General features: G+C 57.4%; 3 protein-coding genes across 4 annotated transcripts in view; all 3 read right to left on the minus strand.

The window, feature by feature from the left end:
• Positions 1–540: 540 nt before the first annotated feature.
• Positions 541–3878, minus strand: ATP6V1FNB (ATP6V1F neighbor). Its single transcript, XM_049894269.1, has 2 exons — positions 3004–3878; positions 541–650 (listed from the first exon to the last, which is right to left on the minus strand). The coding sequence occupies exons 1-2, from the start codon at positions 3422–3424 to the stop codon at positions 541–543; spliced, it is 531 nt and encodes a 176-aa protein (XP_049750226.1). The 5' UTR covers positions 3425–3878.
• Positions 3879–3949: 71 nt separating this feature from the next.
• Positions 3950–6774, minus strand: ATP6V1F (ATPase H+ transporting V1 subunit F). Its single transcript, XM_049894270.1, has 2 exons — positions 6542–6774; positions 3950–4441 (listed from the first exon to the last, which is right to left on the minus strand). The coding sequence occupies exons 1-2, from the start codon at positions 6697–6699 to the stop codon at positions 4240–4242; spliced, it is 360 nt and encodes a 119-aa protein (XP_049750227.1). The 5' UTR covers positions 6700–6774; the 3' UTR covers positions 3950–4239.
• A 2925-nt stretch (positions 6775–9699) lies between these two features.
• Positions 9700–22381, minus strand: part of FLNC (filamin C) — a 29254-nt gene continuing 16572 nt past the window's right edge. The window contains exons 24-48 of one of the 2 annotated variants that reach the window (XM_049894017.1): positions 22014–22174; positions 21049–21216; positions 20848–20971; positions 20191–20347; positions 19927–20116; positions 19721–19744; positions 19361–19608; positions 18545–18643; positions 18059–18158; positions 17657–17797; positions 17262–17390; positions 16993–17166; positions 16133–16294; positions 15846–16049; positions 15260–15412; positions 15052–15174; positions 14668–14910; positions 14195–14464; positions 13956–14093; positions 13560–13675; positions 12287–12419; positions 12018–12194; positions 11610–11828; positions 10736–10945; positions 9700–10630 (exon numbers count right to left, since the gene is read on the minus strand). In XM_049894017.1, coding sequence (XP_049749974.1) covers positions 10443–10630; positions 10736–10945; positions 11610–11828; positions 12018–12194; positions 12287–12419; positions 13560–13675; positions 13956–14093; positions 14195–14464; positions 14668–14910; positions 15052–15174; positions 15260–15412; positions 15846–16049; positions 16133–16294; positions 16993–17166; positions 17262–17390; positions 17657–17797; positions 18059–18158; positions 18545–18643; positions 19361–19608; positions 19721–19744; positions 19927–20116; positions 20191–20347; positions 20848–20971; positions 21049–21216; positions 22014–22174 — 4051 coding nt within the window. In that variant the 3' untranslated portion in view covers positions 9700–10442. The remainder of the gene's footprint in view (positions 10631–10735; positions 10946–11609; positions 11829–12017; positions 12195–12286; positions 12420–13559; positions 13676–13955; positions 14094–14194; positions 14465–14667; positions 14911–15051; positions 15175–15259; positions 15413–15845; positions 16050–16132; positions 16295–16992; positions 17167–17261; positions 17391–17656; positions 17798–18058; positions 18159–18544; positions 18644–19360; positions 19609–19720; positions 19745–19926; positions 20117–20190; positions 20348–20847; positions 20972–21048; positions 21217–22013; positions 22175–22381) is intronic. The other variant, XM_049894018.1, reaches the window with a different exon arrangement.

A 22381-nucleotide genomic window follows, 5' to 3' on the forward strand; every position in this document is an offset into this window, starting at 1 on the left:
TGGGGCTGCCCCGTGGGTGGGAGAAGGCGCTCAGCGCTCGGTTCCGCCCAGGAGGACGCGGCGGGGCAGCGGCGCGCCCTGCGGGAGCAGCTCCAACAGGTGCGCCGGGAGAGGACCGGGCGGCTGCGGGCCCTCGGGGCCAGGTGAGGGGGTGGTGGGGCGGGGGTGAGGGGCAGTACTCTCCCCGGCATTTTCGGTGGCAGGCTACTCTCCCCCCAGGAACACCCAGAACTTCCAAGAGCTGCTGTGGCCCCCTGATGCCGAGAAACCTGCTCCTGGAGAGTAGTGCTAACCCTTCCGGCCCCCCTCTAGTCATCCCTGAATCCTCCAAGGGGTGACTGAGGAGTGGGGGTTAAGGAAAAAGCGAGAGGGCCACCTGCAGGTCAGCAAGCGCAGGTCGGGGGCATTTCAGCAAGGCGCAGAATGCAGCCCCAGGACCCAGAGAGCCAGAGACACAGACACACACAGCAGCTTCACCTCACCATGAGGCCTGTCATTTCTTCTTCCCTCCCTAAGGCCACCTGTCCCGCCGGTCCAAGGTCAGAGGGCCAGGTCGCGGGGGTCCAGCAGTGCAAAAGCGCCGTTCTTGCGGAAGAAGGAATCGATGCGGCACATCTTGCAGGAGACCAGTTCTTGCTTCACTGGGGGGCCTGGAAAGAGATGGCAGAGGCCAGGAATGGGTTCCTGGGGAAGGAACTCAGGAGCAGGGGGTCCTGACTGTGTGCATCCATAGCCCTGGGAACCTGTCTGTGTTGTATTCACAAGTGTGAAGAAATAAAAAGATATGCTTCTGAGGAAATGGGGCTGCAGGGAAGTACAGGGAGCTGGCTGGGCGCCTGGATAAAGCAGAGTCTATGGCCAAGTCATGGTCAGCCATCTGCCACCATTCCCCCATCCTCAGCTCCTGGGTCCTCTGCCCCAGGGGACCCAGCCCTTCCTGTCACAGGGGCAGACCCAGCTAGGCTTGTCTGGGAGATGGGCTTCCTTCTGCCCTGCTCCCTTTCTGGAGCTCGCCTCCTGCTTTGGTTGGCAAGTTGCTCCCCTTACTCCTGCATTAGGGCCATGGGGGGAGTGGGGGGACTTTGCTTGGCAAAACCTCAGCTGTAGTTATTCCCGACCATCCAGCCTTTCTGCATCTGTACTTAAGCAGCTGGAGAAAGACAGTTGACTGAGTTCACCGGTCTCGCTTTAAACTCATGACCACAGGGAGCAGAGGGGACACTGAGCAGCAGCCACCCCGGGCACTCCCAGCATATCCCTTTTCCCACATTTTTACTCCTCATCTCAAACTGCTCCACTGCCCTGCTCCTCTTCCTCCCAGGTGATAACCTTGACTGAGCCTCACAGCAAAAGCAGATTCAGTCCAGAGGGACAATCTTCCCACCAACACCATCTCCCTACCTGCCTCTGGCTCTCTGCTCCCTGCCTCCCCTCTTGCCAAATTCCAGCAGCTCACGTCCCAGAGGAAACCCTGGTGGCGTAGTGGTTAAGTGCTATGGCTGCTAACCAAAGGGTCAGCAGTTTGAATCTGCCAGGCGCTCCTTGGAAACTGAAACTCTATGGGGCAGTTCTACCCTGTCCTGTAGAGTCAGAATTGACTCCACGGCGCTGGGTTTGGTTTTTGGTTTTTGTGTGCCAGAGGTGGCCCCCCCAACCTCCTGGCTTTAATTAATCACCGCCTATATTTTTGGTTTTTGGTGTTTTATATTTTGATGGGAGCTCCTGGTTGGTGCAGTTAACACAATAGGCTGCTAACCAAGTGGAGGTTCAAGTCCACCCCAAGGCACCTCAGAAGGAAGGCCAGGTGATCTACTTCTGAAAAATCAGCCACTGAAAACCTGTGGAACACAGTTCTGCGCTGACATGCCTGGGGTCCCCATGTCGCCGTTAGGTGCCGTCAAGTCGGTTCCAACTCACAGCGACCCTGTGTACCCCAGAACGGAACACTGTCCGGCCCTGCGCCACGCTCACAATCATCGCTATGCTTGAGCCCGTTGTTGCAGCATCCGACAATGTTTCGGGCTATTTAGAAGGTTTTCACTGGCTCATTCTCTTCAGGAGTAGACTGCCGGTCCTTCCTCCTAGTCTTAGCCCGGAAGCTCAGCTGAAACCTGTCTGCCGTGGGAGACCCTGCTGGCGTCTGGACACCAGTAGTATATTTTCCAGCATCACAGCAACACGCAAGCCCCCACAGTACGACAAACGGACAGACACGTTGGGTCGCCATGAGTCAGAATCAACTCAAGGGCAACTGGTTTGGTTTTGGCTTTTTACATTCTGAGGACTTCAGAGTCTGCATTCTCATCGCCCATGGTTCTCCTGAGGCCAGACTTACACAGCCGCCTAACGCCTCATAACATGGCCCAAACTGACCCGTCTGCACACCCTCCAGCCCTGCTCCTCTCCCAGTCTACCCTGTCGCAGCTGCTCCAGCCAAAAACCTGAGCGTCGTCGTCGATTTCTTTTTCCCTTGCTCTCATATTCAAAGCTGTCAGTTCCTCTGGGTCTTCCTCCAACACACTCTGACTCCATTTCTCTCAGCTCCCGTGCTAGCCGCCCTAGCCCCAGGGATCCCCATCTCTTGCCTGGATAACTTCAGTAGGTGCCTAGCTCATCTGCCAGCTTCTAGTCTTTCCCCTGAAATACCCATTACCTACAGACCAGACAGGGTGATTTTTTAAAAAAGTGACCAGTATCATTCACCTGCTTAAAACCCTCCTTCAGCCTCCCTTATACTCAGAATCAAATCTAAACTCCTCATCACACAGGTCTCAACCTAAACACCGTCTCCTCAGAGGCCTTTCCCGACAGTCCAATCAATCGACAGAGGAACCCGACCCCATCACTCCTGAGTATCATCATGGAACTTGTCCCTCTGGGTCATTTCCTTGGTGTCTGTGTCACTTAAGCGCCCTGTCCCGTTGCCTCGTGCCAAGCACTGCCTGGCCTGTGGCAGGTGCTCAGTGTTTGTTAGACGAACAATTTCTGGAGGTTGGGGCCTACCCAGCTGCCAGCCATACGTGAAGTTGGTGGTGATGGGGAAGAGGTAGCGCTTCTCTGGCAAGTCGAGTTTTCGGGTGTTGAGGTAGAGGTAGCGCCCCTGAGAGTCGTGGGAGATGCCTTCATACAGCAGGGCCCGGATGGCAGGCGATACTGGGCACATTTCTGACTGAATAGGAGCCTCCTGGATGGGGCTGGGGGCCCTGGAAGGGGCTGCTTTGGGGGCAGGTGGGGGTAAGGGTGGGGCTTGGGGGTACAGGGTGGGCAGTTTGAGGGGTAGGCGGGCCGCAGCCTTAGCTTTCTGCTTGGCCTTCACCATCGACCCATACTTGCGGTGCCATTCACAGCGCAACATCTTCTCCCTCAGGTACTCCTCCTTCCAGAAGTTTTGCCGCACCGTGTCCATGTTGAGTTGGCGCGACATGGTGGCAGGGAAGGAGTGGTACCAGGGGTAAGCAGAGTGAATGGAGGCTTTGCTCCTGACAGCTGCCCCAGGACAGTCACCTGGCAACCAAGCCTCACCTCACACAGGGCCAGGGTTCTACTTGCCATGCCCTTAAGTTTCCGGCTTCCTGAGGCAGCCTCAGGCCAGGACCCATGGGCAGTAAGAGCTCTGATCCCCCAGATCTCTTGTAAGACCCAGGCTGAGTCTAGTATTATAGACTTCCAGGTGTCTTGCATTTTTTGCTTTGGTCCCTTGGGGTCAGACTCCCATCCCAGCCCAGTGCAGACTGAAGAGGAGGAGCCTGGGCTTATGTCTCCTCCATCCTGTCCCCAGAGCTGGTCTTTGATTCAGAGGACCAGTCCTTGAACTATGGCCTCCTGGCAAAATCTTCCTGGCACAACACTGCCACACCAGGGTCTTGAGCAGGAGCTTTTTCAGCCCTGCCAGTCTAATCTCCCGCAACAGCCTCACCCACGCATGTCCTTCCTAGCACCAGCCCACAGCTTAGAGAGAAGCAAGAATATTACTTTAATTTAACATCAACAGTGACACTGCATAACAGCACAGGGAAGAGGTAGTAGAGGGGGAGAGAATATGGTCAGGCTTCCCACTCCCTTGCCAGCCTTGATTTTAGTGCCACAATCCCAGCAACCTGTGAGTACTTCATCCAGCCTCTCTGGAGTGGGAATGGGCAGGGAGTTGGAAATCAGAGGCTCCAAACGCACAGAAGGGCGATGGCAAGACTGAGGAGAGGCCTAGACCTGGGGGCAGGGCTGGAAGGCTGGGGGGTGCCCCTAGCGCAGGTCTTCAGCCGTGAACATGCCCTTGGCTCTGCGCAGGATGGAGTCCTTGGCGGCGTCATAGGGGTGCTCCTTGGATGGGATCTCCAGGACAGCCGGGATAGAGCGCTGGTGCGCGTCCAGGGCATGCCGCACCATCTCAGCGATGTACTGGTTGATGAGGATGATGCCGATATCGTCTCGGTTTAGAAACTGCCTGTTGGGAGAGATGAGGAAAAGCGTGTCCAGGACAGTGCGGAGGGCCTCTCTCTGCTGCCCAGCAGCTCATTCTGGGTTGGTGGGCCTGGGCTGTGGAAGGGAATGGACATGACCCAGAGAGCACAGAGGACAAAGGAAAAGACTGCTATGTTAAACACTCTCTCAGTTCTATCAAGAATCAATTTCATTCAAAAGCTACGGGCCATGTCTGTCAGAACCGGCTTCTACCTCCCTGCAGGGAAGGCTTCAGGGCGCATGCCAGTGTATATAAAGTGCTGCCTTGTGTGAGAAAACACGAGCTGCTGTTGAGTTGATTCTGACTCATGGCAACGTGATGTGTGTCCGTGTGTCCGAGTAGAACTGTGCTCCATAGGGCTTTCAGTTGCTGATTTTTTAGAAGTAGATCACCAAGGCAGCTCTGGGTGGGCTTGAATCTCCAACCTTTTGGTTAGCAGATAAGCGTGTTGGCTGTTTGCACCACCCAGGGACACCTTGTGTAAGAAAGGGGGAGGTTAAGAATATAGATGTGTATTCCTTTGTATTGACATAAAAAATACTGGAAAGATAAGGAAGAAACAAAGCGGTCATTTATGGGGCGGTGGGGGGGCGTGTTATGAGCTGAAAGAGGACATGGCTGGGAGTGAGACCTCTCGATGTGTATCTTTTAAATATCTATTTGGAAACCATAAGAACACACTAATTTTTCGAAGGAAAACAAATTTAAAAAAAAAGGGCTGATGAGCCCATAAAAGGCCTCATGCTCTGTGCTGCTGAGGCCGGAGATGGATCAGAGGGGAATTTTGGCATGAGCCAGGAACACAAAATAGGAAGAGGAAAATCAGTAATGAAAGAATCACATTTTCCACACAGATTCAACCTGACATTGGGATCCTCCTTTCTTGTGATCACTACTCACCCAGACATTACTTAAGTTTTATCTAGTAAAGTGCCAGGCGCTGGGCTAGGTTAGATTTAATGATTTCTATTTCCATTTGGCTGGAAACATGGAAAACCCTAGGAGTAAAGTTTGTCCTCCATGACAACTTGAGTCACTTCACCAGACTGCTTAGAGGTCAGCAGATAGCTCCTCCCCAGGCAGCAGGAACCAGTCTCAGCTGCAGCGCTGGGCTGGCTGTTTAGGAGGAAACAGGTAGGAGTGGTTTACTCCTGAGACCTGGGCAAGGGCCCTAGAGAAGGAGTTAGGGGGCTAGGAGGCTGGCACCCCTAATTCTAGTCACCAGGATACATATCTCCTGGACTAAAGGGCCTGTTCGAACCCACGCTTGAAGCTATCACCTTCAAGCCAGGGCAGGAAATGAGGGCTTCAAGTGCAAGGGCTGCCCAGAGTCTTCGCAGGAAGGCAAACAGTCCTGATATTCTGACCACCGTGCTCAGGACAATGGGAAATATCCAAGTAGACTGTGGGGAGCTGCACAAGCAGAGCCAGTACCCGGCTTAATATGGGAGGCAAGGGTTGGGACTGGGTTCAAATCCCAGCTCTGCCTCTTCCAACGAGTGGGGTGTGACTTTAGGTATGTCCCTTAACCTCTCTGAACTCTACCTTTCTCACCTGTAAGTGGGAGTAACTCCTACGTTTCAGGACAACTGTGAGCCTGTAATGGAGGTGAAAGTACAAGAAAGCCCGAGCACAATGCCTAGATGCTCACTGGGGCCAACTCGCAAAAGGCTAGGAGGCTGTTCTACGATGACCGTGGGGGATCCCTAAAGAGGCGCTGAGGCCGGCCCTATGGGGGCTGAGCGCTCCGGACCCCCGGCTATGACAGGGACAGGCTGGGCCGAGGGACGGCACCAGGCGTCCGTCACGAGCTCTGTTCCCCTCCTTTCCTGACACGCACCTGACACAGCCCCGGCCCCACCGAGCCCCAAAAGGGAGCCTGGAGCGCTGGGAGGGCAGAGGCCTCGGCTCCGAAAGGGCGTTCGGACTTCCCGGCCACCCAAGGTGGGGGTCTGAAATCCCGGCCAGGTCTGCAAAGCCCGGTGCAGGCCCCCGCCGATCCCTGGGCCGCCTCGGCCCTCTCCCCGGGCCCGCCAGGCCGCGGGCGCGGAGTGGCCTGTCCGGGCTTCGCGGGCACCGTACCGGAAAGTGTCTTCGATCTCATTGATGGTTGTATCCTTTTCCACCACCAGGAAATTCGGATGGCGGTTCTTGTTAAGCTCCCCTATGCCACCCAACAGGAAGCCGGTCACCGTGTCCTCGTCTCCGATCACCGCGATGAGCTTCCCCCGCCCCGCCATCCTCGCAGCCGGCGGAGCTCAACCGGCTCTTCCCGATGTAACCGAAGCCCCGCCTCCGCAGGAGTCCCCTGTCCAGCTTCACGCCTACCTTCTAGACATGCGCAGTTCTCCCACCCCACTTCCGGATCATGCGCATTAATAGCAAAGTGACTTCAATCTGTATACGCCTGCGCCATAAAGAGAGGCTGTAACCCGGGGACTACGAATCCCAGAAGGCTGTGCGGCACCCAGGATGTCACAATCGGGGTTCTTCGTTTGTTCCGACGTTCGAGTGTTCACTTGTTCATTCAACAAACGTTTTGAACCTAGCGCAGTTGCACGCCGACACCACAAAGAATTAGACACAGTTCCTGTTCTCGAGGGCAAAGTCCAGGTCTATATCGTGCCTGGCGCATAATTGACAACGACTCAATACTTTTTTTTTTTTTTCCAATACTTGTAGGAGCCCTGGTGGTGCAGTGGTTAAGATCTTGGCCGCTAACCAAAAGGTAGGTTGGCAGTTCCAGTCCACCACCTGCTTCTTGGAAACTCTCTGGGGCAGCTCTACTCTGTCCTATAGGATCACTATGATATGAGTTGGAGTCACCTCGAAGGCAATGGGTTTGTCTTTTTTTTTTCCGGGTACATCTTTGCCCAATTAATAAAAGAATGGACAAGTTGATGATAGTGTCTCGTGAGGTAGAGTCAAGTGAATAGGCAGTTACAAAACGGTGTGAAGCCACTGAGGGATTTTAAGCGATAGGGTGATATTGCCTCTGAGTGGACTTAAACCTCCAACATTTGTGTTTCAGAGAGACCGTTGTGGCTGTGCTGGGTGCAGAGGCCAGATGGAAGGAGGAGGGACCAAGTTGGGAGGCCACTGTAGTGAGAAATGATGGTGGCTGGAACTTAGGTAATGGCAATGGGGAATGTGGAGAAGTGGAAGGAGTTGAGGGATATTTAGAGACAGAATGGAGAAAACTAGTTTTGGGATTTGATGTGTTTAGGGAGGGATGTACGTAGAGGAAGAGACTCAGGTGACTTCCAGTTTTCTGGTCTGTGGACCTCTATGCATGGGAGTAACATTCTGAGAGAGTGAATACTGTGAGATGAACAGGCGGAAGGGAAATGTCCACTCTTTCCTCCTCCCTTTCAACAAACAGGCAGCCCTGGCATCTGGCATATGATCTGTGAGTTCGGAGTGTATGGAGTGTGGTCTAGTGGATGTATGTATGGGCTTGGGATTTGGACTCACCTGGGTTCAATTCTCAGCCCTAGTATTACAGATATAACTCTGAACCCATCACTGAAATTCTTAGGGCTTGGTTTCCTGAGATAATATGCCCACCCCACAGGGCCGTTGTGAGGGTTCAGAGAGTGAGGAGGGGTACTGAAGAAGGGAGTGTGTAGAAGCATCTGGCTCAGTGTCTGGCACAGAACAGACCTCAGTGGCCGTCTGTGGTTGGGTTGTCAGGTGAAGGAAGGACCTAGGGCAACACCAGTCATCCCTCACTCACCCCGTCATTCAACCAGAATGTATATCCGTTTACTAAATGTGACCATGACCAAGGGCTGAGCATACAAGATTGATAAAACATCATTTCCATCCTCTAGGAGCTCCCTGTAGGGTTGAGAGGAGGTGAGAATGTCACAGGAGGGGGACATGCAGTAAAAAGCGCCCTGGAGGGATATGGATAGGACGGGACCCAGTGTAGCGGGGAAGGCACCTCTTCCTCGGAGGTGGAGGGAGAGAAGCTTCTAAAGGAGTGAAGAGGCAGATGTGCTACTGTGAAGAGGTGAGGAGGAGGGGAATTAGGAACTGGGGCCATGTGTTTTGGATCTTCTCTGGCAGATCCACCACCATGTGCCAAATATCTGGGCATTGGTCTATATCTGGGGGGTCAATTACATGAAATGCTTTTTTGCCCTGCTCTGGCTCTCAGTTCCTCATTTGACTATTCCTTTGTGACACCTGTATAGACATCCCAGGGCCAGGAAGCTCACAGTCTAGAGGAGGAGGCCACCTGGTGCATACATGGTACAGATTAAGGTGGTAAATGCAACCACAGAGATGTGTGTGCCCAAGGCACTATGGGAGCTGAGGGGGCTGTTCCAGGAGGGGCAGGGATGGGTCCAGGACAGCTTCCTGTTGTCCAGGAAGATGAGGAGGGTGAAGAGGGCCTAAACTGCGTCACGGGTGCCCAGGAAACTAGAGGCTGTGAAGTGGGCTTGGAGGTGGGAAGGAAGGGGGAGTGGTCACACCTCAACAGGGGTTTTGGAATGAATGAGTGGGGGAGGCTGGGGTATGAACATGGAGGCCTGGGAGGCCTTGTCAGGGAGAGTGGACTTCTGTGTGGAGCAGAGGGCCCTAACCCAGAGAGGGGCATAATCCTGCTCATGTGAATTTCCCTCTGGCCATAGCCACACTGGAAGGGGCTGGCCTAGACCAAGAGACTGGTTAGGAGGCTGGTGCAGGTGTTCAGGAAGGAGGCCCTGAGGAAGCCTTGGTCAGGGCTGGACGGTGGGGCTGGCGCAGACCCACGTTTGACCCAGGAGCTGGTTGGAGTGAAGGCTCATGGGTTTGCATGTGGTTCCCTGCTGCGTGCTGGGTGAGAGGCATTCCTGATCGAGTCATCGCTCACTGTATTAAGGTCCTAATTTGAAGTACATCCTTGAGTTCAGGCTCAACCGAAACTGGCTTCCAAGTGGTTAGGGCAGTCTTCTAGAACACAGTGTCCACCCTGTCTTCTACAAGCCAGCCCTCCAGCTATCTGAAGACCGAGCCACGTCCCTGAGCCCCCATTCCAGGTTCTTGCACCCATTCCACCAACGTCCCAGACCTTGCCAAACAGATGGCTCAGAGGGGCGGCCCTCTGCCCCAGGGCCTTGCCCTCAGCCTGGGTCAGTCCTCCAGGGGACAGCCAGCCAGCCTCAGCCTCCCCAGGGCCTGATTTAGTGTCCACAGGGAAGGAGGGGCCAGCTGTGAAGAGCAAACCCTCAAGGAACAGCCAGAGCCTCTGTGACAGGCCGCAAACTTTATTTGGTTCTGGAGTTTTCCACCTAAGCGGTTCCCGGCTGAGCCGCATGATGCGTGCAAAAGTCCCCCCAGAAAGCTGGGCCTCGCAGTGTGTAAAAAAGGCCCCCATGGGGCAGAGCTGTGCAACCATAAAAAAAAAAAAATATATATGAGAGAGAGAAGTCAGTCCCCCAGGAAGCCTGGCTTGGGCGGAGTATCATTCCCCAGCCATCCGCCGTGTGCTGAGCTGCTGCTGTTCTGGTGTTTTCTTCTCCAACTGTGCTTTCTTTTCCAAGTCCTGAATGCTCTGGGGCCCTGGCGCCAGAAAGGCCAGGCGCAGTCCTCAGGGCGAGGAGGCCTGGCTGGCAGTATGGGTTGAGGTGGTCTCTCTCACACACACAGAACCCCCAAAACACACAGGCCCCCACTGGTCTCTGCCCCACAGAAAACTCAGGGCTTTCCTGGCTCCTCCACCCCCACCCAACCCCCGTGTCACAGCCTCTGCCCCTGAGCCTGGCCCCAGTCTGCTCTCCTGTCACAGTTGAGGGGAGGGACACTGCCCTAAGACAGGCCCTCTGACCCCTGGGGGCACGATGGGAGGAGAGGTTGTGCCATTGACCTCACACTCCAGGCAGGTGTTTGCAGTGTCTGACTCTGCGCGTGTGCGCCCGGGTGTGGTACATCCGAGTATGTGTGTGAGTGTGTGGCCAGAGGTGGGGGCTGAGGCTGGGGGAGGCACTTTTGGGATTCAGGGCACGTTGACTTTGAAGGGGCTTCCAGGGACACTTTCATCGCCCCACTTGACAATGAGGATGTAGTCTCCTTTCTCCTTGACGGTGTAGGTAACGTTGTACACCCGATTGCCCATATGCTTCACATACACTTCCTCACAGGGCGTCTTGGGCCCGTGCACGCCCACCATCATCATGTTGGTGCCTGGAGAGGGAGGGAGAGGGGTGGGCTCACACAGGGGCCATGTTCTCCCAGCAGCCCACACCCTGTGCCCTGTGGTCCTCCCTCCTCTCCCCCTCTCCAGCCTGCCTGCTTTGCTGCAGTCCACGGTGAAGGAGTTCTTCTGGCCCACAAAGGCCTGGGACAGCCCGGGGCCCCGGGTCACCACCTTGCTGGCATCCGAGGAGAACTTGGGGATGGAGCTGTAGCTGGAGCCCCGGCTTGAGGATGACTTGGTCACAGTCTCCACCAGCACTGTGGATGTTTCGTGAAGGCTGTGGCCTCCAGACAGCCGGGGACCTGGGGAGCAGAGCGGCCCGGTCAGAGGAGCTTCCTGCCTGCCCTCAGCAGTGGCCCCTTGGCCAGCACTGACAACCCTAAAGCTAAGGCACTTGGGGTCTCGGGTGTCCAGATAAATGCCCCCAGCCCCTTGCTCATCTGAAGCATCCTGGGAGCAGCAGCCCCATTCCGAACAAGTGCCCAAGCTCCCTGGCTTCAATTTATGCTCATCCCTACGTCTCGTCCACCTCCCTTGTCCTTTCAGGCTGTCTCTGGAAACTCAAGTTAAGTCACAGTGTAAGAGGTTTAAAGAGGAAGATACAGCCAACTAATCCTTCTAATAGCTTCGAAAAGGGAAGCTTGTAAATATTTATTAATCTCTATCATCTTGGAAGCAAGACAGATGGGAAGCCAGGAGGGAAGAAACTTAAGCATGAGGGGCACTGAAGTAAAAGAGTAAAGAGAAATGACTGGCAAAAAGGAGGAAGAATTTGATTGTTAAAATAATTACACACAACTCCACAGAATGGTTTGCTGTGTAAAGCCAGGTCTCCTCTGTTCGTGATAACTTATCCGTGATGTTTGGAGCAGACAGTGAACCGATGGGAATGGCCACTAGGGCTGTGAAGCTGGGCTGGGCTACAGGCTGGGCTGGGTGGACCTCCTTCTACTCTGGGGCACTCACCTGTGACCTTAGCTTTGAAGGGGCTGCCCACGATGTGCTGGGGGCCGCCGTACTTGATGGCAATGAGGTAGTTGCCAGGGGCCATGGGAGTGTAAGTGACCACATGGCCCTCAGGACATTCCCGACAGTCCAGCTGCACCTTGGAGGGGCCGTCAATAGTGACAGACAAGGCTCCTGAGCCGGCGTTCAGGGTGTTCACAATGAACTCTGACGACACGCCTGTGGGGCCAGAGGTAGCAAGGCTGTAGCAAGAAGCTTCCAGCCCAGAGCAAGGCTGGGTCCAGTGTTCCCTGAGCAGCTTCTCCAAGGACTCAGGCCCAGCTCATCACTGCACCTGCCTCAGGACAAGGTGGCACAGGACTAGGAGAACCCCGACAGTCCCCTTCCACTCCAGCTGTTAGCACTCACCAGTAGTGCCCCCTTCAAGCCCGGGGCCGTAGGCCGACACCAGGCCTGGGTCCCCTGCCTGGCTTTGCTCCCCAACACGGATCTTGAACGGACTGCCAGGGATATGGGCACCATTGAACTTGACATCAATGGAGTGGACGCCGTTCTCATGGGGGATGAAGCGGATGGTGTGCTTATCTGTGGGGCAGAGGGTTGGTGGGTGACCCTTCGTCCTTTCCCCCCTTCCCTGAGAGTCCCAGCCTGGGCAGAGGTAGGCAGGGCCAGCTCACCACTGTCCAGCTCGGAGACGTAGCACTCCTCGACTGCACCGGAGGGTGTGTGCACCCTGGCGTCAATCACGCCCCGTGCACCGTTCAGCTGCACCGCAAAGGACGCCGGCTGGTTCACCCTGAGCCCCGTCTCCTGCAGAGAGGCCACAGGGGATGCTGACTCCTAGGAGGGCCAGGTCTGGAGGGGCTGCTCTGTAGCCCAGCCCCACTCTCACTGTCAGCCCCACTCAGAGGGAAGGCTTTCGACAGACTGGGTTGGGAGGTGGGAAGCAGGCCAGATCTGTGACCCTCTGCATCCACCTGCTATGAGGTGAGTACCAGCCTAGCCATGACAAGCATGGCGGTGGTGGGGGAAAAAGACGGTGTGCCCTTGTGCAGGCTAGGGAAGACAGCCCCAGACACTATCAAGTAGGCCTGATGAGGAGCAAGCAAGTGCTTGACAGAGCTGTGTGGGTTGTGAGCTCTGGGTCACTCAGATGAGGCAAGATGAGTGTAGCCTGGATGGGCCCAGGAGGGCTTCCTAGAGGAGGTAGGCCAGTGAGGAAGACTGGAAGAAGCCCAGGGAGGGGTCTAGGGGGAGGTGAGGGTGAGTCTAGGGGTGGGTTCCCTGAGCTGCTGCCAAGATGACCCTGAGGGGGCAGCTAGGAGGGGTCTGGGGGAGGGGACTGGGCCCCCGAAAGAGCTCAGGGCCTCACTTGGCAAATTGCCTATGGAGTGTGCCCTTAACCGTTGCACCCCTGGCTTGCACATGCCAGTATGGTCTGCTGAGAAGCTGCTCTGCACCTACTCCCATATGATGAAACGAAGACCCTGCTCATTCCTTACTGGAAATCCCAACAAGCCTCCCGGTGGCCAGCAGAGGACCAAGCCCAGGCTCTGATTTCCACATGCAGTTTACAGAGAGATGGGTCTCTCTGAGGTCACTCGTAAAACCTGCTTACTCTGATTTTGTATTTATTTTATGTTCATGTTCTAATACATTTTGGTATCTAGTTTCTTTAGAACTCTCAGAGGAGGTGGGACAGAGTCCCAGAAATAAGAAGTGACAGGTGGTGGCAAGGACAGGGAGACAAGACTCTAAAAGGCAGAAACAAGCCCTGGAGCCAATGAGAGCAGGGACCACACTCACTTAGCAAAGGGGGTGTGTCTCTGGGGCTTGTTTCCTTCTTCCTCCCCCCACAGGGCCCAGCCATGTGCTGGACAGACAGTGGGAGAGAGGGGACTTCTGCCTTCCACTGTCACTGCTGAGACCCAGCTCTAAGGGGGCACACACCTGGAGGCTGGTGACAGTGAGACGGCGGGCATCATCCGAGAGGGAGGCCACAGGCACCACGAAGGGGCTGTCTGGGATGTGTTCATCGTTGAACTTGATGGAGACCTCATAGTCACCTGGGGAAGGGAGGCTAGTCAGCCCAGGCCCCAGGATGGGGATGGCAGGGCGATACCACCTCCACCCGGCCTTATCCCAGGACAGACTCTTGGGACCAGGGATTAGCTCTGGAGACAAACACACATTCCCAGGTGTGTGGGGTGGAGGAAGACAGGGCAGAGAACAAGCAAGGGCCCAGGAGCGGGGGTGTTCTGTAGCCCCAAGTGTCTTCTATGGTTGGTGAGCGGAAAGCCTGGAAGGTCAGGCAGGCCCAGCCCCCACGCCCAGCATGACACTCACCTGGCTCCTGAACAACATAGGAGACGCCACAGGAGCCATCCTTGCGGTCCTCAAATGCAATCTCTGCCTTGCTGGGCCCCTCCACAGCAATGGATAGGCCTCCAGCGCCCGCCTCTCGGGTCCAAATGCTGAACTCGGCTAGGGATGGGGGCAGGGCAGGGGTGGCTCTTCAGCACCACCCCTGTGACCCCATTGCCCTGGCCCTCTCCCACCACCCCCCCAGGTCCCCTGCCACTTACCTGGCATGCCAGCCACCCCTCGCTCCAGCCCTGTGCCTCCGGCCCGCACCTTGTGGGCTCCGCCTTCACCCAATGGCCCAACAGTGAACTGGAAGGGGCTGCCTGGCACGTGCTGGCCACGGTACTTGACAGCAACCGTGTGAGGCCCCATCTCCTGGGGCACAAAGCGCACGCTGTACGCACTGTCCTCCCCTTCCACGATCTCCGCAGCTTCTGTCTTGCCTGACGGGCTGGTCACCTGTGCAGCCATGTCCTGAGAGCTGGCCTCACCTGCAGGGCGTGGGGCTGTCAGGACCACACTGGAGCTGCTCCTGGCCCAGGACTTCTCTTCTCTCCTCCAAAAATCCCCTCCTCTGCTCCAACCAGGTGGCCAGCTGGTCCTGGCTGACTGCTCCTTCCCCACGCCAACCCAGAGGACAGAGGGCCCTGGCTCCCCGTAAGGACCCCACCCGGCTTGGCTCTCCCCTGCTCACCCTCCTGCTGCCGGGTGATGCTGCCGAAGGAGCCCAGGCGTTCCCTGCCCAGGAAGTCCCCGAAGACGGCGGGGAAGGGGTCTCCGCCCACCTGGGTGGACTCCTCCACCCGAACTTCCCGCTTGGTCTCCCCGCCTCGTGTCTTGCTGATCTCTGTGCGCTCTGTGCGTGTGTACGTGTGGCTGCTGCGTGTGAAGGTGCGTGTCAGGCGCTCCTGGGCTGACACCATCTGGAACCAGTTCCCTGTGGGGTGCAACACCCAAGAGGCGGGGTAGGAGGTGAGGAGGGACCAACCAGGAAGGAGACCCCAGGGGCTGCTCTGGAGCCAGGCCCAGCCCTGGCCCACGGGGCTCCTGCCTTGCCCAGGCTCTTCCCAGCTCATACCTGGAATCTTGAGGTTGAGGTCACAGGTGCTGCCAATGGTGGCGATGGAAGGTGCCTGTCTGCGCCGCGTGATGCTTTCCTTCATGCGGCCCTCGCCAGTGACCTTCACAGTGAAGGGGCTTCCTGCAGGGAAGAAGAGTGGTCAGGCTCTCAGACTGCCATTGCCAGCCTCCTGGTCTTCCCCGCCTACTGCAGCCCAGAGCCTCACCAGGCACATGCTTGTCAGCAAACTTGATGTTGATGATGTAGGTGCCAGGCTCTGTGGGGCAGTAGGTGACTTTGCACGTGCCGTCCTCCATGTCCTCACAGTTGATGTCCACCTTGCTAGGGCCTTCGATACTCAGCCCCAAGCCTCCGTAACCTGGAGGAAAGCGAGGGTCACATCTCCCTCGGTCCCTGCTGCCCACCGCCCTCTGCCACTCTCCTCTTCTCTGTCTAGACTGTAGGCTCTGCACGGAGTGGGCACCCACTGTGCACAGTAACCACTACTGATGGCTTCAGGGGAGGAGGAGGGTGAGCCAGGCACTGCCTCTGAGGGCCAGGGGGTAGGTGGTCTGGAAAACTCCCTAAGGCAGGTCTCTAGGACTCCAGGGAGGGCAGGAGAAACAGATGCTCAGGACAGCTGGACTTTCCCTTAGGAATGACATGGGGACATGCATGCCCCCAGGATGTGAATCCCAAAAGAGACAGAGGCGCAAGTGCAGGGAGGAGGGTCTGGCCAGGGGGAGCTGGCCAGGGAGAAAGAGGCACCAGCTGACACTGGAGACCCCTCGGGGGCTCTGGGGAAGGTGTACCTGCATTGCGAGTGTCCACGATGAACTCTGCTACCTGGAAGGTCTGTCCCTCAGACAGGCCTTTGCCCCAGACCCGCACTTTGCTGGCATCCCCGATCTCAGACGGCCCCACGAGGATCTTGAAGGGGCTGTTGGTGACGTGCTTGCCACTCTTACGCACGCTCACCACGTGCTCCCCCACCTCCTTGGGGGTGAAGGAGATCCCTGTGGAGACGAGGTGTCAGGCACGGCCCGGATGTGGCGGAGCGGCCCTTTCCTCCCAGCCTCCCATGCAGCGCCTTGCTCACCGATGTGCCGGTTGGGCAGACGCTTGAGCAGGCAGGGCTCCTCGTTGCCTGAGGGGGCACGGATGCTGGCGGTTAGCAGGCTCAGGTCGCTCTCCGTGATCTTCAGTGACACGTCTGTGGACGTGCCCACGTTCAGCTGTGAGGTCCTCATCGAGTCATCCCCTAGAGGGGGTTTGGGAGTCAGGCAGTTGGAACTCCATGTAGGCCCTGCCCTCGTGGGGCTCAGGAGAACTGGCAGGCCCTGCCGGACTCAACTGAGGCCTGAGGCCACGTACAGGCACATGGAGCCTGAGGCCTGGGGGAGCGCGGCTTCAGTCCCATGTTAGCTGCCAGAGACCATCCTGAGCCCAGTACCCCAACTCTCCTCGGAGACCCTCTGCCGATGCCTCATTTCTGAACATGTCAAACCCTGAAAGGAACCTTTGCGTATTTTAATACTGACTCACGTTGTTTTGTGGAAACAAAACACTAGACTGGACCACACAGACCTGAGGTGCAGCCCTGGCTCTTGCCCTGATGAGCGTGTGGCTTCGAGCAAGTTGCTTAGACTGCTTTCCTTGTCTGTATGGAGAAATCACTAATACTCTGAAGTCTTCTGAAAGCTCCTGCAAACACTAATGAGATCACACGTTTCAAAGCTTGGGGGCAGTTGAGCGTTTCTCACCTGCTGCAGAGAACACTCTGCGTTTACCCCAAATGACCTCTTCTACCTCGAGGGGCTCTGCCCTCATGTATGGAGTGACTGAACAGGCTGGGCTTGAAAATACGTTGTATGCCAGGCACATATGTGATGCGTGTGCATATGTGGTGTGTGCACGTGTGTATGCAAGTGTGATGCAGGCTGCATGTGTGCACCCCACCTGTGATCTTGGCTGTGAAGGGGCTCCCCGGGATGTGCTTGTCGTCAAAGCGCACGATGATGCTGTAGTCTCCGGGAGCTGTGGGCAGGTAGGACACAGTGCAGGTGCCATCCTTGTTGTCCTTGCAGGTGATCTCTGCCTTGGATGGGCCCTCCACAGCCAGGGACAGACCACCTGTGGGTGGAGATGGGGGTGAGATAAGAGGTCCTGTCCTCTCCCCAACACCTGGCTGGTCCCCCACCCAGCCCTGTGCCTACAGCTCCCCTCACCTTCCCCAGCATCCTTGGTGACAATGGTGAAGGTGGCCGGCTTGTTGACCATGCCGTGGCTTAGGCCTGGCCCGTAGGCACTCACGTGGCGGCTGTTGATGGCGTCCACGTAGAACTGCAGGGGACTTCCTGGGGGCAGCACAGGGGGAGGGGGCTGGGTCAGTGGTGGGGATGGGCTGCCTGAGTCCACCCTGGAGCCCTAGCACCTCCTCAGCAGCCTCCTTCCTGAGCCTGTGTCTGTGCCACAGGGACGTGACTTATGGGAATCTGCCTCCCCGCACGGCCCAGCTTGGTGTCTGCACACAGCAGGCTCTCAAGACGCATTTGTTGGGAGCAGGAAGGCAAGAATGCAATCTCTGCGGGTGACTCCTCTCACCCAGCCCTGCCCCACTCACCAGGGATGTGGTTGCCGTCGTACTTGATGCCCATGTGGTGCAGGCCTTTCTCGGTGGGTGCATACCTCACCGTGATGGTGCCGTCCTTGTTGTCAGTGATGTTGGGCCGTGCAGTCTTCCCGGAGGGCATCCGCACCTCCCCTGCCAGGCAGACACGGTTAGCACAGGACCCCAGTTGCCCCCACCGCAAAGCCCCTGCTGGCCCAGGCCCCCCTCTCCCGTGTGGTTCTGCTTCCACGCAGAGGCCAGGTGCCAGGAGACAGCCTGGGGCAGCAGGCTTGAGGCTGAGTTCCAGCTCTGCCCAGCTTGCTGTGTGGCCTTGGGTAGTTCCTGTCCCCTCTCTGGCCCCCAGTTTTCATCTCTAAGGTGAGGGTGGGCCTGGAGGAAGGCCCTGGGCAGTACCTGTGAGCTCCCCTTTCTGCACGGTGAAGGGGATGACCAGGTTGAAGGGTCGCAGCATGGACTCCATGGGCTCCACGGGCACCACGGGCTCCTCGGTGGCCTGTGGCGGGTAAGAGGGAACGGGCATTAGCTGAGGAAGGCCTGGACGCTTGGCCTGAGCCATGACTGAAGTCAGAGGAAGAGTTCAGGAAGGAAAAAGACGGTTAAAGGTGAAGCCCGAGCAGGAGAGGCGTGTCAGCTGCGATGGAAGAGGTACATGCCCCGCCCAGGGTCCACCTGTCTAGCTCAGAGGCCACGGCCCCATTCAGAGTCCACCTGTCCCACCTGGAGTCCACCTGCCTTGCCCAGGGTCCACCTGCCCAGCCTGGCTCCCTGCTGCTCCCCGAGAGGCCCCAAACAGTGCCCAGCCCTGGCTGCTGAGGAACAGAAGAAAGAAGTGAAGGAAGGCGAGGGGGAAGAGGGCTCGCCCGGCGGTGGCGGCAGTACCCAGTGCGTGGGGTAGGCACCGGGCCGGTGAGGGGCGTAGGGCTGGTGCAGCTGCAGCACATCAGAGGGCTCCTCCACGTGGGGCAAGGGGTCACACGCCTGGGGAGGCAAGGCACAGAGGGCACGGGAGTGGCAGGCCAGCGCACCCAGCTCAAAGGACTGGGACCTGACTCCAGCCTGGGCTGGCCCAAAAATCCAAACTCTGACTCGCGGTGACCACGTGTGTTTGAGAGTAGAACTGCCGTACAGGGTTTTCATGGCTGTGACCTTTCAGAAGCAGACTGCCAGGTCTTTCTTCCAAGGTGCCTCTGACTAAGTTTGAACCGCCAAGCTTTTAGTTAGTAGTGTAGCAATTAACTGTTTTTGCCACCCAAGGACTCCTGGGCTGTCCCCACAAAAAACCAAAACCAAACCCATCACCATCAAGTCAATTCTGACTCATAAAAATGACTCATAAAAAAAAAATAGTGACCCTAAATTCTGGGACCCAAAATCCTGGGGTGCTCACAGGGCAGGATGGATGCCTCGGGTGCCTCACCCACTGCTTCTTCCTGCAGAGCCACCTCTGGGAACATAAAGCCAGGGACGGTGGGACTGAGGGTCGAGAGGAACATGCTAAGTTCCTCCGGAGCAGGCTGACCATCAGTGGGGCCACAGGCAGGGTTAGGCTCCCCTCTCGCTTTGGGAGACTTGGTCCTGGAGTATGTGACCCAGAATCATCAGATGTGGGCTGAGGTCTGTGATTCCGGCTGCTGCCAAGAGGGCCCAGGCCCACCCCCCAGCCCCCATCAAGCCCTGACGTGGCCCAGAGCTTACCAGCACGTGGAAGGGGCTGTTGGGGATGTGCTCGCCTCCGAAGCGAATGGTGATGACATACTTGCCCGGCTCGGGCGCTGTGTAGTAGATGTCAAAGGTGCCGTCGTGGTTCTCAACCACGTCTACATCGAGCTCAGCCCCGTCCGGTGTGGATACCGTGCATGTCACCTTCCCCTTGCCTGCTGCCTTGGCGTCCACTGTGATCACTGTCTCCTCCCCAATCTGGATACGGGGGCCCAGGCAGGCGCCTGCCACACAAAAGCACCAAGTCAGGGGCCAGTGGGGGCTGTAGCCAGCCCCTCCCTGTTCCCTGCTGCCCCACGCCACCCAGCCCACAGTGAGAAGAGGAAGGGCACTCACCCAAGCCATGGCCGCCAATGGACACTGGAAAGAAAAAAGAAGGTGAGGCTACGTAGCACCCTGGATGGGATGGGAGGGGGTGAGGCTGGTGGGTAGGAGGGGTGAGCTTGCTGACCAGCAGTCCCTTGGGACTAGGCCAGGGACCTGGAGGGCTTTGACGGGTGCAGGTTGTGAGCAGGGGCAGAGAAAGCCGGGCGGGAGCCCACCTGTGACAAGGCACTTGCTGGCATCCCCCGTGGGCAGGGCGTGAATGCGGAAGGGTGAGTAGGGGATCTCATCACCACCGTACTTGATGGTGATGGTGTACCGGCCACTCATGTCCGGCAGGTAGGACACGGTGTACGTGCCGTCCCCATTGTCTCGAATGTTGGCCTTCTTGGGCTTGCCCTCAGGGTCCTATGAAAGAAGCAGAGGTCGAGGCCTGCCCGAGCCAGGACCAGACCTGGGGGCGGGGCGGCGTGTGGACTCACCAGGATCTGGACAGTAAGCAGCCCCTCCCCGGCATCCCGGGCATCAATGGTGAACTCCACAGGGAGGCTGGCAGGGATGCCTGAGGCGTTGAGGCCGGGCCCGCTGGCCCGCACCTTGCTAGCATCGTGGGCTGGAAGCACTTTGATCTTGAAGGGGCTTGAAGGGCAGAGGGGATGGACAGTTGGCTGGGGGTTAGGAGGGGGCATCCCACCCCATGTTGGGACTAGAGTCCTCCCCACACATGCATGGGCAGGAAGGAAGGGGGCCAGCTTCCATCCTGAGTCTTGGGAAGGGTCCCTCGGGGGCCGTGTGACAGAGCTTGAGTGTTTCCTCTTCCTTCCCTGGGAGGAGGCTACGGCTTATTCGAGGGCCCAAAGGACACCCTCTACCAGCTTGCAGTCCTTTCTCCAAGGTGCTAATTTTGTAGCTTCATGCGCTAAAAGCTCAGCAGGAGGAGAGCCCCTGGGGCTGTGCTACAGGGCTGTGCTGACTTCAGACTGGAGAACATGAGCAGTCCAGGGAGGAAGCCCCAGGGGAGGCAGAGCAAGCTGGGGCAGCTGGGACAGGGTGAAGCTGAGACAAGGGCCCTGCAGGTGTGGCCCTGTGGAAGCTCCCCTGGGCTCAGCCATAGCATGGGAGCTATAGCTGGGCCTCACCTGCGTGGCACCTCCTGGTCAGCATACTTCACGGCTACTGTGTAGGGCCCATCAGTGGCAGGGGTGTAGTGGACAGTGTGGGTCCCGTCCCCTTTGTCACGCACCTCCACAGGCTCGGCCACACCTGGGCAGGGGGGCAGGTCAGCAGAGCCTCCCGGGACCCCATCCCACCTCCCCCCAGCTGCCTCAGACAGTCCATACCTGTAGGGCTCAGCACGGCCACCTGCAGAGGGGCCCGGCCAGCCTGGCTGCAGTCCACTGTGAAGGTCTGGGGAACCCGGGCCCTGACGCCGGCTCCAAGGCCTGGCCCTGAGCACTTCACCTTCCCTGGGTCCACCACATCCTTCACCGGTACCCTGAATGGGCTCCCTGCAAGGAGAAGGGCATCAGCCTCACCCACCTACCTAGGGGGGCCTCCCTGACGCCGAGAGACCAATCCAGGACTGGGAGAGCTCCTCCCACAGGCAGGCCAGAGCAACATGTAAAATGCTTAGGAACTTGCTAAGAAAACAAACAAGAAAAAATGAACTTGGCTGCATACTGAGGCTGGGCAGGCCTCATTCATTTGGGCTATAGGCCTGGAAAGAAAGGCCTTCCTAAATCAGTAACATGTTAAAAATGGACTATTTCAAAAGAACATACATTTTTGATGTTGTGGCTGATATAATTTTAAAAAAAGAGAAATTAGGTAAGTTATGGGGAGAAAAAAAAAAAATGGGGAGAGAATGTCCAATTTCAGTAGGCCTGGATTATGCAGTTACTGAAGAAGGGACCCCTCCCAGCTCTGCCCTGCAAGGGAGCAGGGAGATGGGGGTTCTCTGCTGTGCAGACACTGAGGACAGAGGCCAGGAAGGCTGTCCTCACCTGGACAGTGTCTGAGGGACCTGCACAACCAAGGTCACATCCCAGGCAGGGACTAGGACGCCAGAGCTCAGCCTCTTGGGGTGATTTGGAGGGGCTGTGGCAGCAGCAACCACGCCCTGGCTCCAGACTCTACCCTCAGGACTCACGCCTCCCCCTCCATGCCCTCCCCCCTGCCTGGGCTGGTGCCCAGCCCTGCTTCTGGGGGGTCCTCTCTTCCAACCTCCACATCCAGCCTCCTTCCAGTTCCCTTCTCACTGAGCAGATGCCCTGCCACCCTCTCTTCCCTGGCCCTCTCTGCACACCTGGGATGGGCCGCCCCCCGAAGGTGATATTGACATCGTAGTCTCCGGGGGTGAAGGGGATGTACTCCACAGTGCAGCTGCCATCCTTGTTGTCCTTGCAGGACATCTTAGCTTCTGAGGGGCCCTCAATGGCCAGGCCCAGGCCTCCGGTGCCAGCTCCCCTGCAAGACGACAGACCCTCAGCTCAGCGAGGACCAGTGAATGGGGAGGAGGAAAAGGAGGGCAGGCCACTGGGAGGCCAGCTGAAGAGGGCTGGGCTACAGAGGTTGACCTGGGACACTGGGGAAGGTTTGTCCCTGCGTCAGCCTTTGAGAGAGGATGAGGTGGGGGTGAGGTGCACACAGAAGGACAAAGAGGCAGGGTGCTCT

Source organism: Elephas maximus, chromosome 8 (genome assembly GCF_024166365.1).
Source record: "Elephas maximus indicus isolate mEleMax1 chromosome 8, mEleMax1 primary haplotype, whole genome shotgun sequence".
Lineage (NCBI taxonomy): Eukaryota > Metazoa > Chordata > Mammalia > Proboscidea > Elephantidae > Elephas > Elephas maximus.